This window comes from Haplochromis burtoni, unplaced genomic scaffold, assembly GCF_018398535.1.
Source record: "Haplochromis burtoni strain Fernald_Lab_line unplaced genomic scaffold, NCSU_Asbu1 Contig_915, whole genome shotgun sequence".
In the NCBI taxonomy this organism is placed as follows: domain Eukaryota; kingdom Metazoa; phylum Chordata; class Actinopteri; order Cichliformes; family Cichlidae; genus Haplochromis; species Haplochromis burtoni.
This window is the reverse complement of record NW_024583276.1, coordinates 92,442-107,326: the sequence shown is the minus strand read 5'-3', so window position 1 is coordinate 107,326 and position 14,885 is coordinate 92,442. Positions and strand designations below refer to the sequence as shown.

Genomic DNA, 14,885 nt, shown 5'->3' with positions numbered 1-14,885 from the left:
CAGAGGCCGGAGGCCGGAGGGCCCCCTTTGCCCCGGAAGAGGCACCAGGACCCGCCAAGTAGCCACCGGGAGTGAGCTGGTACATACCAACGCACCGACCCCTGAGGGCATCAGTTACCGGCAGGGAGTAAGGTGTTACTAACGGCGTTACTTTTTTCAGTAACAAGTAATCTAACTAATTACTATTCCTGTCGTTACAACGCCGTTACAGTTACTAACAAGTAAATGCGGTCCATTACTATTTTTCAACAAACAGACGGTTGAAGCTGTGTTCAGCTTACCGCATCTTATATCAGTTGAACGGATTAGCTGACTACGTAAGTAATCTGGACGCTACAGCTGTTATTAAGAGATATACTCTAAAGCACTTCTTCAGTAGAGACTCAGAGAAGAGAAACACACAGAACTTCTTGCTAGCAAGGGCAGCCTCCAGAACTGGGACTCGCACTGAGAAACTGCCCCGGTCTTTATTTATACTTCAGTGTGTGTGTGTGTGTGTGTGTGTGTGTGTGTGTGTGAGACCCCATAAACGACTTCATCTAAACAAAAAGCACTTAGACTAGAACAGATATAGCTACCTTAATCCTACCGTAAAACAATAAGACAAGGTACGACCTCTCCCATACTCCTAGGATGTGGGGGTGAAGCCAGAACACCCTGGAATGTTACAGACCTCCTAGGATGAGACATTCTTTCAATATGCCACCAACTATATACTTCTAAACACAAATGATTACATGCAGTATTCTACCATATGCAAACTTACACCATTAAAAGATTATACTGACAATTTTCCTATTGACAACAGCCCACTCACATCCTGGGTCATTTCACCTGAGGAAATCACATGATAGGGTGGGGCAAGGTCTCACAACCTCGGCTGGTAGTGACCCACACCTGTTTTCACACCTTGGCTCATGTGATTAGATAGATTCATTCATTTATTTGTTCATTTCAGGCACAACAAAAATACATATATTGAACATAAAGTGCACAAAACAAAAACAAAAATTACCTGAAAAGGAGTGGGACGAAGAAAACTTATTAAATCCCACCCCTATACTCACTGATCAATAGTGGGTCAGCGACCCCCTTAGTGACTCTGCATCATTTGCTCTTAGAACTGAAGAAGCTTCTTGGATGAAACACCTTCAAGAAACTTAAAGTCCAGACCTTTTTTACCAAGCTCCTCATATCACCATGAACCTTCAGCAGACCTACTGATCTCTAATCTAGCACATGACCTAGGAAGTCACTGAAGCATGATTTCTGCCCTCTCAGCCACACAGCATCGATTTGTAACCTTTGTTTGATTTTAACAAGTTTTCTGCATTCTCCTGATCCACACACTCTCTCACACACACAGAATAAACTGAAACAGTCAGTGACAAGTGTGAGAACATGAGTGATCAAACGTCAGTGTGAATGAGTCCTCAGAGAGCGAGAACCATCTGGAGCCTCTGTGTGTGTGAGCACTAAGGGGGCGGATCCCTTTGAGGTCCAGGTGGGAAGCTGGTCCATTTGCTGTGGGCAGCGTTTCCCTGGGGTCCTCACAAAGGCACAAAGAACAACGTGTGTGTGTCTGATAAGTGCTATGTATGTCTGTGGTCTGTTTGTGTGTGTGTGTGTGTGTGTGTGTGTGTGGTGTGTGCGTGTGGTGTGCATGTGTGTGTGTGTGTGTGTGAAGAGACAGAGAGAGTGTGGAGAGAGGAGAGAGCATCTCCCACTGAGACAATCTGTCACCCATTTCCTGCTCTCCTGTGATTGGCCAGAAGAGCTGGCTGCTGGTCAATCACAGACCGTAATTAACAAGCAAGGTGTGCGTGTGTGTTTACAGTGCAACGAGGCTGAGCATGAAAGGAAAGTTGCATAACTGTTCATTATTATTACGGCACAAACACATAGTTGTTTTGATTACACGTTTGGCATAATTTTTAATCATCTAAATGAAAACAACATGTTGCTATGGAAACATGCACACAGAGAAAGGATGTGATTGTAAACTGATTATTGGATAGATTTTGTAAAGGGCATGACCCCCGTTACACCTCAGCATCTCATGTGAAAGCTGCGACTCTGAACAGAAACATAACCTAAACTAACCTCGTATTGTGGATGGGTTATCTCAGTTGTTCAGTTGTTCTCCTGACTGAAGTTTGGTCCATGTACAGCGTCCTGCCATGCAATTGCATTTGTTCCTTACCCATCCAAACTTCAGTAACCCTACAAACGTCACTGCTGTTTAGTTTTCTGTCTTCATTTCATTTTAAATCCCTCACTCAGAACATGGTATTGTATATTATTTAATCTTAAAAATTTTTTTGGAGACCTCCCACATACCACTAGAGGGAGCCCACATACCACCAGTGGTATGCATAACACAGTTTGAGAACCACTGCTACAGAGGTCTTAGAGAACATGAGCTCCTTCACCAGCTCCAGATAAAAACCTTCACCAACCAGGTGGGAATTATTTTTTTATAGGTCAAGACTATAGGATCCAAGGAGAGATCAAAGGTCAAAGACATGACCTCAGATATGCTGTGGTCAAGTCTCAGGGAGCTGTTTATGAAGAATGTTTACTAGTTGATGGATTGGCTGATTGATTTCATTCCAGCACATATTGAAGAAATATCCCATTTACACATATTAGAACATGATACTTGTGCTGGTGGATTATGGGAGGGTGGGGCCTTTGCTGGGTCACCTGACTGTGGGTGGGACTTCTTTGAAGCTCTTTCCTTCTTTGTTTCACTGATTAAGATAAACCTTCAGCTTTGTACCTTCATCTAGAGGAGCAGGAAAAATGTGAGCTCAGTGGGCGGGGCCTTTTCTCCATGACCTTTGAACCTGTTCTAGTTTTACTCTTTCAGACATTTTCATGATGGGGGGAGACTGAGCTCAGACTTTTATAATAAAGATGAAAACATGAAACTGTTGAACTGCTTGGTTGTTTCTGGAGTCATGGGTCAGATCTGACAGGTTGTCCTTTCTCGCTCTACTTCCTGTTTCAGAGGAAGAGTAAAGTTCACTATCAGGTGGCTGTCATCATCAACTATCTGGGCCACTGCATCTCTCTGGGAGCGCTGCTGCTTGCCTTCACGCTTTTCATGAGGCTCAGGTAATGCAGCTGTTTGTCTGTGTGTACACCTGTCTGAAGACATGTCGCACGCTTGCTGTAAGGACAGCTGAAGGGTTAAGCTTCAGTTCCTGGTTCAGGTTAAAGGATCAGTTATGCGCATCCTCACAAAGAAAGGAGCACAGGTCCAGCCCCCTGGTGGACGGTGAGGGTAATGCAGGTGACTGTACCATGAAGAAGATTAAACAAACCCATGATATCCTTCCATCATCTGGACTCACCTTTACAATGGCGCTCACACAAAGCTAGTTATCAACTCACTAATCCTGCACATTCACATGAAGGGCATCTGACCAATCACAAAGGGGCATTTCGTGGGTCACATGACTCTTCTTCCACAGAAAATAATCCCTGTGAGCGCAACCTGATGTTACAACATGGTGATAAAAAAAAAATCTCTAAAGAACAGCGAAGTATGCAAATAAAATGCAACATTGTAGTAAAAAGGGTGAGATACATGCCACAGAAAATTCTTAATCAATTTAGTGCACGCAAACATTTGAATTCCAGGTGATAGTTTATTACTGAGCACGCTCAGTGCTGCTGTTTGTTTCCAAGGTGATGGCTGGAACCACTTCCTGTCCCACAGCCCGATGAAGGAGGCGTGGAAATCAGATCAGAGTGAATGAATATGATTGGCCGATCAGGTGTTCAGGTGTGTGTTCCATGTTTCCAGCAGAGTGGCGAGACTCAGCATCATGTCTGAATGAAGCAGAACACCACATGCACATCCTGTGACAACACCATTATCGACCATAAATCGACAGTGCGTCTTAAGTATGAATTCTGGTTGTGCTTACTGACCTCAAACCAATTTTATGTGGTACACGGCGCTCAAAAATCTATCAAAAAATGTTTTAATATGACTTTGGTAAGCTACAAAGCCGCACCGCTTGATGGATTGTCGGAGCATCACGGCTACCATAGTCAGGAGCCTCGTGGAGTGATACGTACTGTGCTTCAACGTAATATTATGGTGTGTGCATAAGGACCTGGCACACCTGGAACACCTAGCTGTTAGGATGCTACATGCTTATGAAGTAGATTTCAGACTTAAGGCTATCAGTCACTTTTTGTTTCACTTAATGCACCTTATGTATGAAAATAGATCCATTCATTGATACTGCACCTTATAGTCTGAAAAATATGGAAACTGAGAACATTACCTGCTCTGGACACTTTGAGTTTTTATTGCTGCTGTTCAAGGTTTGAAGCTAGATGTGATGACTGAATTCAGACCTCAGGTCAGCAGGTACAGTGCACTGGTCCTGTTTAAGGATAGGATATTAGAGAGAAATAAAACTGTTGTAAATTTGTTTGCTGACAACAGACAAAAACCTATAGCATAAAAATCAATATGTTTATTATTTACTGATCATCAGGGAAGCACAAAGACAGTGCACTGTAATGAGGGGTTTTCCAGGAATGATGATGCTATTTTCTGGCGATCTGATTGGTCTATAGGTGGCGATGTCATACCAATTGATCTGTAATCTGGAACCTAAGCAGGTCTAGAGAAGGTTGGAGTCACAGCACATGTTACCATGGCAGTTTTTCCCAGTAAGTAATAAACTACCTACAGAAAGCTCAGGTTAACCCTGAAGTTATCTGGATAAGCCAAAACCTGGCTTATCTGTATCTATATATCTATATCTGTAATACAGATCTCTGAAGCTGTGATCCAGTAATTAATTACTAAGTAAAACAAGATCAGAATTAATCTGTGTGAACGACGATGTATAAATCCTGGCAATCCCTCCTGCACTCAACAGCGTATACTATGTTACTCTGTTTGTGTTGGGGGACCCGATCCTTTGGGTGGTCTAATGTTTTGGCGCAGCGTGTTTTGGGGTTTAAAAGCCACAGAGACCTGGTGTTTAGAGAAAATGTGTCTCAGCTGCTCCGATACTCCTGACACGTACGGGATCACTACAGGTTTTCGATTAGGCAGCGGTTGTCCTTCTCTCCTGGATCGGCTGGAGCTTTCTTTAGGAGCCTTCCCAGCTTTGACAAAAATCCAGCTGGGATAACCACATTTACTCAGGGCCTTCTTGATGTGCTGTCCTTCTGCTTCCCTGGCCGCTGTGTCTGTGGGGATGGTGTTCGCTCTGCGTTAGGCGATATGTAAACCGGCAATCGTCAGTCCAATAATTGTCGATGTAATGTAATAGTAAAGTGTGCGTGTTAGTCCCCATAGGGAAATAGTTCCTCTGCATTTAACCCATTCACCCAGTGAAGCAGTGGGCAGCCACCAATGCAGCGCCCGGGGAGCAGTGTGTAGGGACGGTACCTTGCTCAGGGGTACCTCAGGGTAGCCGTTCAGTGGAGTCGAACCCCTGACCTTCCGATCATGGGGCCACCACTCTACCTACTGAGCTATCCCTGCCCCATCCCTGTGGTGACTTTTTGATGGGCGGAGCAATGTAATCATACATGTTTACAACACAGAAGAAGTTCAAACATGGACGAACTAATTTCCCCCAAGAAATTAGGGCTGTCAGCGTTAATGCGGTCATCACGATTAACGTGATTAAAATTTGTAACGCTCTCAACCCATCTGAAGCGCAGAATGAACAAACTTTGGACAAACTGCCTGGAATACATTTCAGGGATTGTAGCTCAGTCCGGTCCTGATAGGTTAGTTGTTAATCGTCTTTGTCATAATGACGGCGCGTTAACGCTGACAGCACTAAAAGAATATTCACATTCACTAACAGGGACCACTCCCTTGGTAACGATGAGCAATGAGGGATGAGGAAGTGTGATTAGTGCTGCGGTTTGGGGAAGGCCTTGAAGGGGGACTGGCGATGGCTCTCGGGCCGGGCTGAACCCCCTGTACTAACGAGAAATAAAGGGAGGCAAGGAAGAGAGGAGAGGACAGGAGAAGAGAGAAAAAAAGGGGGGGCAGGGTGGGGCATGAAAATGAGATCAGTGGGTATTGGAGAAGGGAGGCTTTTATAGGCTGAGGCCAGAGGGGGCGTGAAGGAGGAGTGGTCCCACTCATGAAATTCAGATGATATCTCCACTAAAGTCGCTTATTTTGGATGAAAGAGGTAAACCTAAGGATGTAACCAAAGCAGTGTGCCACTTGTGCAGATGTATAGTGCGAGCAAAGTTCTCAAAGGCGGCTAACTGGCATGAGCATGTACGTGTTCACCATCCGGCTGAGTATCAGCAGCTTCTGCAGCTCTGTCAACAAGCGTTTGGGCGCTCTCTGAGGAGGGGGCTGTTACAACAGCGCTATCATTGTTTTTTTCTGTTGACTGGATCTATTATCGCCATCATTCTTAGCAAACGTACTCATGGGCAAATAAACAAATGAATCGCTGATGGGCTCAGCCTTTTGACGATAGTTGATATAGTCATCCTATCGCCCAACCCTACTCTGCATTGTAGCGTCCTGGTGACACCCAGTTTGTGCTCCAGTAGATGATTATTAATAACAAAGTGATTCTGTTCCCATTCAGACCGCGCAATATCACCCAACAGTTTTTCATCACGTTCGTTTCATCTCCCCGTCATATGCTACTACTCTCTTTTATTCATTGGCACAATAATATGCCACTTTTAGAATCACCTGCACTGATAGCTAAGCTGTTTATTTTTCAGGATATAGTTATATTGTTACTTCATTAGAGTTATTTAATATTATATTTGCACTACCCTACAGTATATTACTGTATACTAGTATTGTATATATTGTATATCTTACTCCTCCGTTCCTCTGTCTCTCTTGCTGCATTGAGCATGTGTATGACATAAAAATTTCCCTCGGGATAAAGAAAGTTCTTCTTATATTATGATGAGAGTCAAACCTTAAATACTGATCTGTATGTGTCGGTTTACGGTACACATCAGCTTTTAGATGTCCCCCATTACTGATGGAGATCTCACAGTCTAAGAAGGCTAACCTGCCACTTTGACGTGTCGGTCCACCGAGTGAATGTGATCCGTGAAATGTGAAACGTCCTGAGATTTGATTTTCACCCAGGTGTCATCCATATACCTGAACCAATGACTTGTTCCAGAGTAGGATAGCAAAGCCCTCTTTTCCACTTCTTCCATGTACTAGTTGGCCACTCTTGATAGTCCAGGGTCTATCGAGCAGTTTCAGTAGAATGAACTTGTGAAATGAATGGACCCCACGCAGCCTCAAGTGACAGTTTTGTCATGCACAACACGTCCTTTCTTTTTCTTTTTCCTTAGGTTGGGAAGTTGTTTCCTTAGGTTGGGAAGTTGGCTTTTCAGCTGCTTCTCCACTCCACACTCAGCTCCTCTCTCGAGCCCCAGCATCACTGAAATAGTCTGATTACTGAGTGGCAGCAGCTGTCCTGCCAGCCACCCTGGCACTGCCCCTCCACTGCATCGGAGCCAGATACCACAGCCCTGCCACAGAGCTCTGCAAAAGCCAGGCTGGAAGATAGAGGCACATTATAAGACAGTTGTAAATAACTAGTTTCCTCCACCTGTGTTTGGTGTGCAGCACACCTGCACCGTCGTGTATGCTCCCAGCGTCATGTAGCTTTGACATGATTCAGGTCCTCGTGGCCGGGAGAGTTTTTCAACGTTAGAAATGACACTCTCAGGATGTGATTGATGTTCAGACCCTGATCTTCAGCCTGACCTATTAAACTGAACCATTTCAGCCGTTTTCCTTCTCAGCCTCTGATTGGCAAGCTCAGTTTACCTGATGGTCTTTCAGACTTCAGTTTGAACCCCCTGTGGCGAACCTGAACAATGAGCCGAAGCTTGCTGTTCTCGGTCATCGCCCTTCCTCCACTATGTCTACACTTCACGTTGGTGCTTCAGACCCTTCTTTGTCTTCTCTTCTGCATCACACAGGTTGGTTTTGTTTTCATGGGTCCACCGTTCCAGAGCTTGCTGCCTGGTCTACTTTGTCAAGTCTGATTTTTCTGTTCCTGAGCCTGATTGGTGCTTTGAAGTTTCTGGATTTTCTTTGTGATTCTTAACTTGGTGAACAGCTGGGAAACACGGCATCTTCCTCCAGGAGAGTCTTCCTCACTTGACTGAATGTTGTCCTTGACAAACTGCTCAGCATTCTCGCTGATATGCTCATTTCTTCAGCCCAATGATGACCTCCTTCACACAGCTCCTCTCCTCTTTGAAGCCGATCACGATTTCTGATGAACGAAATGCTAATTTAACACTTGACTCTAAATTAGTCCTGAGAGTAATGAGAAAGCAGGCTGACCTGGACTCGCAAGTGCTTATTGGCTGATAGTCCTTTATTTATCAAAATGATGCAAATGAAAACAAGCTTTAAAACAAACTGAAAGCTCTCCAATTAAAACATGAGAGGGTGATGCAGGGATGGTGATTGCTGTTAAATATTCCGTCATAATGTTTAAATAAAACAAATTTAAGCCTGTTAAAATGTAATGTACTAAAACCACCAGAAGGTGGCAGCAATGATCTGAAAGGTGTTTCCTGATGCTGCTCTGAAAAAGTCTGATGTTGTGAGATTAGCTGCTCACAAACAGGACAAATGCACAAACACAAAGGTGACCAAAAAGGCGAACATGATGAAATCCAGTTTAAACGACTGAGCGCAGCAGGAACAAGCTGCGGAAAGCTCAGTCCTGAAAAGCTCACCTGACTGTATAGTGTGGATGTGTTTAAGGAGGAGGCAATCAGTTCAAGTCTGTGTGTTTCAGGAGCATTCGCTGTTTGAGGAACATCATCCACTGGAACCTGATCTCCGCCTTCATCCTGAGGAACGCCACCTGGTTCATCGTCCAGCTAACAATGAATCCCGCTGTTACCGAGAGAAACCAGGTGCTCACGCACTCACACGCACAGACACATACTGACAAACACACTGATGCTGACCGTGACGCTGACTCCGGCCTCTGCAGGTGTGGTGCAGGCTGGTGACGGCAGGTTATAACTACTTCCATGTGACCAACTTCTTCTGGATGTTTGGTGAAGGCTGTTACCTCCACACTGCCGTCGTTCTCACCTACTCAACCGATAAACTCAGGAAGTGGATGTTCATCTGCATCGGGTGGGGTCAGTCCATCTGTCCCCCTTTCTGTCTGTCTACCTGTCCTCCTGTCCCTCTCTCTGCTCACCCGTCTCCCTCTCTGTCTGTCTGCAGGTATTCCATTCCCCATCATCGTGGCGTGGGCTTTTGGGAAGCTGTACTACGACAATGAGAAGTAGGTCATGTGACCAGACAAGACTTCTGCTAAATATAATGTGTTGCAATATTGAACGTGAGGAGTCACGTGACTGTGTTTTGATTGACAGGTGCTGGTTTGGAAAGAGGGCGGGAGTTTATACAGACTACATTTACCAAGGCCCCATGATCCTGGTCCTGCTGGTAGGAGCACAGCCAGTCCACCTTAAAAACACTACAGTCCTCCTTAAACACAGCCAGTCCATCTTAAATTCTGTCAGAGACTGATGCTGATGTTTTGGAGATTCCTTTGATCAGCAAGTGGTGCCGAAGCCTCCATCAGACAGTAGAAACCAGTAAAAACCCATAAAGTCTATAAATATCAGATTTGTTACAGACAGCTGAGAGGATGATTTATCGAGAGAGGAAGAGGAGTGAGATGGTCTGGTTTAACGTGAGAAGACACGTCAGCTGACAAGCTGTCATGTGATGTGGTCTCTGAAACCTGCTAACCTGATCAGACTCAGAGATGTACACACACTGAGAAGTCACATGTGTGTGAGAAACACCTGCACAGGTAACTTGGCTCATAGTCCAGCTGTGTATAAACCTGGAAGTCTTCTTCTCCTCAGATTAACTTCGTCTTCCTGTTCAACATCGTCCGGATCCTGATGACCAAACTCAGGGCATCAACAACCTCAGAAACCATTCAATACAGGTAGAAACACACCTGTAAAAGGGAAGAGCGTGACAGCTGAGCTGGGTTTGTGATTGATTGATCAGAAATAAGTCATTGGTTTGGTCTTACAGACAGATGAGAGCAGGTGTGATGTACAGGTGATAGTTAGCTGTCGCCTCACCTTTGCATGTCTCTTTGGAGGTCATCAAACACTCACACTGGCCGTGTCTTTACGGTCTGTCTTCACTGATGTTTATGCAGCTCCTCACATAAACCAGCTTATTTTCCCCTCTCGCTGCATGAGCCTGTTTGCTGAAGGTAAAGAATGCCTGTGTTGGTTAATGTGCTGCTCTGGTGCTGCAGGAAGGCGGTGAAGGCGACGCTGGTGCTGCTGCCTCTGTTAGGAATCACCTACATGCTTTTCTTTGTGAACCCCGGAGGAGAGGACGAGGTCGCTCGGATCGTCTTCATCTACTTCAACTCCATCCTTGAGTCCTTCCAGGTTCAGACTGCCACCCACACCAGAGGGAGCCTAACACAGTTTAATCGATTATCAGAGAGCCTCGGTGTGGTCACTGAGCACTAATACATGAGCTGTTGCTGTCAGACCAGGTTCAGCTTACTAAATCCAGTTTACTATGCTGGTCTCAGTCCAAGACTAAATTGGCCGAGCTTTCTTAGCTCAGTTTACACAGACTGATCTAAAAAGAATCATAAACCTTTAGCTTAGCTATTAGCCAGAACGTTGATGGACACATCCTTTGATGATGTCACTTCTAGGCTGGACTCTTGTAGCTCCTCTGCCCATCAGTCGCTGTTGGCTAACTTGTCGACTCTCTGTGTCCCTGCAGGGCTTTTTCGTCTCTGTGTTTTACTGCTTCCTGAATAGCGAGGTTTGTCATGTTAATCAGGATTCCTCTTGGTTTCACATCATGTATGAATTGTATTTACATGACCGTTCTGATGTCTCTGTTTACCTGTTTACATATCTAGGTGCGCTCCGCGGTCAGGAAGCGTTGGATTCGTTGGCAGGACCGTCACTCCATCCGGAGCCGTGTCATACGTGCCACGTCGCTGCCCACCTCACCGAGCAGAGTGTCCTTCCACAGCATCAAACAGTCCTCAAACCTCTGACAGACCTGAACTCACCCAATGGCGGTCTGAGATGTGATTCCCGTTGGCCAATCTGAGCTCTTATGATGCATGAGGACCAGACAGTTAGAGGGGGGCTCTGTGTGGCCCCGCCTCTCTTCACCCTCACTAGACTCTCCGTCTCTGGACTCAACCAATCAGCTGCTTCATATGTTGCACTGAGCAGTAGGGATGGGTATTGATAAGATTTTCACGATTCCGATTCCATTTTTGATTCTGTTTAACGATTCGATTCTTTCTCGATTCTTTTTAAAAATGGAGAACACTAAGGTCGAATAGCTTAGAACTTTGTTTTATATCTTCTCTTTGAACAAGATAGAAATTTAGGGGTAACATGGCCTTACAAACCCAACAGTGAGATCTTAAGAGATCCACAGCCTACGGCTCTTCAATGGGGTGTCACAGGGTCCCCAGGAAAAAAATTGTAAATGTAAAATAATAAAATAAATATTCTTCTGTAGCAATAACAAAGTATAACATAAATTATTCTGTAGCAATTACACAAGAATATCCAGTAATGTCCCTGCCTACAATTAAACACATTCACTTACTGAAAATCATCTGCTGTGGCAAACGGGTGCAAGCCTTTGACCACAAACTGAGTCTACTGCTCGGTGACATTCGTCTATCCTGGCCTGAAAGGAGACGCTACCGGTAGACTGCAGCGAGAACTGCCAGCATCTGAGCCAGACTCTGTCTCATCATGGTCACTAAATGCACAGTAATGGCAGGTTTGTAATAAGGCAGATCGCGCTAACATAATATGCACTGTTAGTTGATTATTTACCTGCCGCATTAACGGGAGAGGACGTGCAAACGTTACCGCTGCTGCTGGGTTGAGATTCACGAGTCCGGAGCGGAATTAAAAACACGACATTCATTTAAGGTCATCGCGTGTTTTGTGAGCAAATGCTTTTGCATATTCGTAGTGTTTCCTCCCTTAAATGAAATATCTACTTTGCAAGTATTGCAAGTTGCCCTGTTGTCATCCGTTCTCGTAAAGTATAACAAACTTTTGAGCGTTTGAGCCGCCGTGTTTCCTGCCAGGTAAATGACGCTCCGCAACGTGGTGACGTCATTCGGGGCGACTGGAATCGATAAGGGAATCGTTTGCAAAAATGGCAAACGATTCCAAGGAATTGAAACAGTGGGAACCGGTTCTCAACAAGAACCGGGTTTTCGATACCCATCCCTACTGAGCAGCCAGACTGCATTTTATAATCAGTTTAGTGATTTATTGATCAGTGTTTTATTTATCAGCTATTACTGTATGTATTACTGATCACCAGCTTTCTGCTCTTCACACACACGCACACTGATCATCACAGATTCAGAGGTGTGTGGTGAGAAACCTAACCCTAACTTAGACTGTCTGATAACCCTGACCCAGTACTCACTCTTTACTGCCTGGACGTCAGCTTCCTGCTCTACTTCCTCTGGTGAACATTTATTCAGATTAAATCTTCGGGCAAGTGGATTAAGGATTTGTACCATTTCCACCAGGGGCAGGAAAGTAAAGCTGGATTATCAGCAGGTTTTATTTTGCATCAGATGGAGTCTTTATAGCCATAAGAACATCTGCTTGATGTTTGGTGTGAGTGCTCCGCCACAGAGACACTGCTGAAGACACACAGCAGCAGATCCAGGAGTGTGTGTGTGTGTGTGCACGTGTGTGTACGTGTGTGTGCGTGTGCACATGTGTTTGTGCATGCAGTTTAATGAATTAACCCAAGCTTAACTTGCTGTGAAAGGGCCGGAGTTTACATCATGTGACCAATCAGAAACATGGACAGATCAGCAAACTGATCTCTGTTTATTTCCTTCATGAACAAATGGAAAAGAGGCCGTTTATACAATGATTTCCACCTGCAATCCCTGGCCAGGTAAAAATACGTGACACACACAAGTTGACACACAAGCCACCACGGCGAGTGGATGGGCGAGCCGGCTGGCTTGGATTGGCTCTTAGCCTGCACCTTTGCTGTGCTTCCAGTTCTTCGCACGGTGGTTTTGGCGACTCAACGTCAGGATGAAAAAGCAATAGAAAGCACAAAAACACCATTTAGCCTGGAGTGGCTGTTGTGTGCTGCTGCCGCAACGCCAATTACTAAAGTATGACAAAGTCTATAAAACGAATAATGCGCCTGAAAAGTGTGTTGCATTCATGACAACCACTTAAGTAAAATTTCAAATCTACAGTAACAAAAATCATGCAGCCATTTTCTTCTGCTTGTCTGAAGTCGGGTTTAGGGGCAGCAGCAGGAAAGCCCCTCCCCCTTTCACCTCATCCTCCAGGAAAACAGAGACATTCCCTGGCCAGCCGATCAATCTGATCTCTCCAGCATATCCCGGGCCTCCTCACCCTAGGACATGCCTGGCTGAAACACCTTACCCCAGAGGCGACAGCGTTAGCCATCTCCTTTCGATGTGGAGGAGTTCCCCTCCTGAATGGCTGAAGTCCTCACCCTAACCCTAAGGGAGAGCCCATCCACCTTCTGGAGAAAACTCATTTCTGCTGCTTCAATCTGCATCTCGTTTTACAGTGTTCACAAAATGATATGTGCGAGATTAACAGATTTATGGCGTTTCTCAACAACAAAGTGCATTTGGTGCCAGATGGCTGCTTAGGACACTCTAACTGGGCATGAATTAAAAATATAATTCCATTAAACCACCGGGTCACTGACCAGTACTGGTCCGTGAGAGCTGAGACTCTGGTTGAAATTTATGGTTTTCAGGGTTTTTATTGTTAGCTCTGTTTTCCTGGGTCTTTTCCTGTGTTGTAGTTGTACGTCTTATTTTGAAAGAAATATTTACACGTTACCATAGCGACCAGAGAGCATTAAGGGGCAGAGAGGAGGATGTTACTCTCAATGCTGTTGATGCATTTCAGGAGGATGCTAATAAAGTTACACAATTACACAGTGATTTTGCATTTATTATTATATTTACAAAATCCCTCAGTTTTTGTCTCTGTCGTATTGCTTTATTTTGTTGTATTTATCCGCCACACCTTAAAGGCCGGTCCGTGAAAATATTGTCTGACATCAAACCGGTCTGTGGAGCAAAAAGGTTTGGGGACCACTGGATTAAAGCACTAGTAAGTCTGTTACTGACAACAATGATGAAGGGGAGGGAGAGCATGGTCCCCTGAGGGGCCACTGTGCTGCCTCAGACATACGGTACAGAAGCCTCACATACTGTGGTTGAGGTGGTAGATCGTCTATGCAGTCAGGTGACTGAAAATCAATATGATATCAGCATTAGGGAGCGTTGCATTCTTCAAGTAAAGCCCTGGCTCATCTCTCCGCTTTCATTAAATAAATTTAGAGTTCTGATTAGACGTTGACAGGTGTGTCATCCAGGTCATGGCAGCTATCCTGTGGACTATCCTGTGCTGGTAGATGTTCTGCAGAGAGGCCACTGGACTCCTAACGATCTTTTTGGCAGCCTTCACCACTTTCCAGGCATTTGCAGTCCATAGGATTGGTGTTGCCGTATCACGATGCAGAAGGTCAGGATGCTCTCAGCTGCTGCAGCTGTAGAAGTTTCTACATATGAAACTCATCGTCCTCAGGAATCACAGCCACTGCTGAGCCCTCCTAACCAGTTCTGTGGGGTTAAATGTCCCACTGAGGTCCCCAACTGATGTTGGGATTTGTTTTTATCTTTAAGCCTAATATCTCACAATTAGAATCACATATTTGTCTTTTACTGCACACAGTGTATTGTAGAAGAGTTTTGGATTCACTCTGATAAAACAGACCATGTTTCCTC

General features: G+C 44.9%; 1 protein-coding gene across 1 annotated transcript in view; it reads left to right on the top strand.

The window, feature by feature from the left end:
* Positions 1 to 11,141, top strand: part of LOC102309411 (corticotropin-releasing factor receptor 1-like) — a gene marked incomplete at its 5' end in the record, with an annotated part of 21,391 nt that extends 10,250 nt beyond the window's left edge. Inside the window, 9 exon segments of the mRNA NM_001286300.1 lie at positions 3,014 to 3,120; positions 8,814 to 8,934; positions 9,015 to 9,168; positions 9,257 to 9,317; positions 9,409 to 9,481; positions 9,910 to 9,995; positions 10,320 to 10,458; positions 10,808 to 10,849; positions 10,950 to 11,141. Coding sequence (NP_001273229.1) covers positions 3,014 to 3,120; positions 8,814 to 8,934; positions 9,015 to 9,168; positions 9,257 to 9,317; positions 9,409 to 9,481; positions 9,910 to 9,995; positions 10,320 to 10,458; positions 10,808 to 10,849; positions 10,950 to 11,090 — 924 coding nt within the window. The 3' untranslated portion in view covers positions 11,091 to 11,141.
* Positions 11,142 to 14,885: the final 3,744 nt, after the last annotated feature.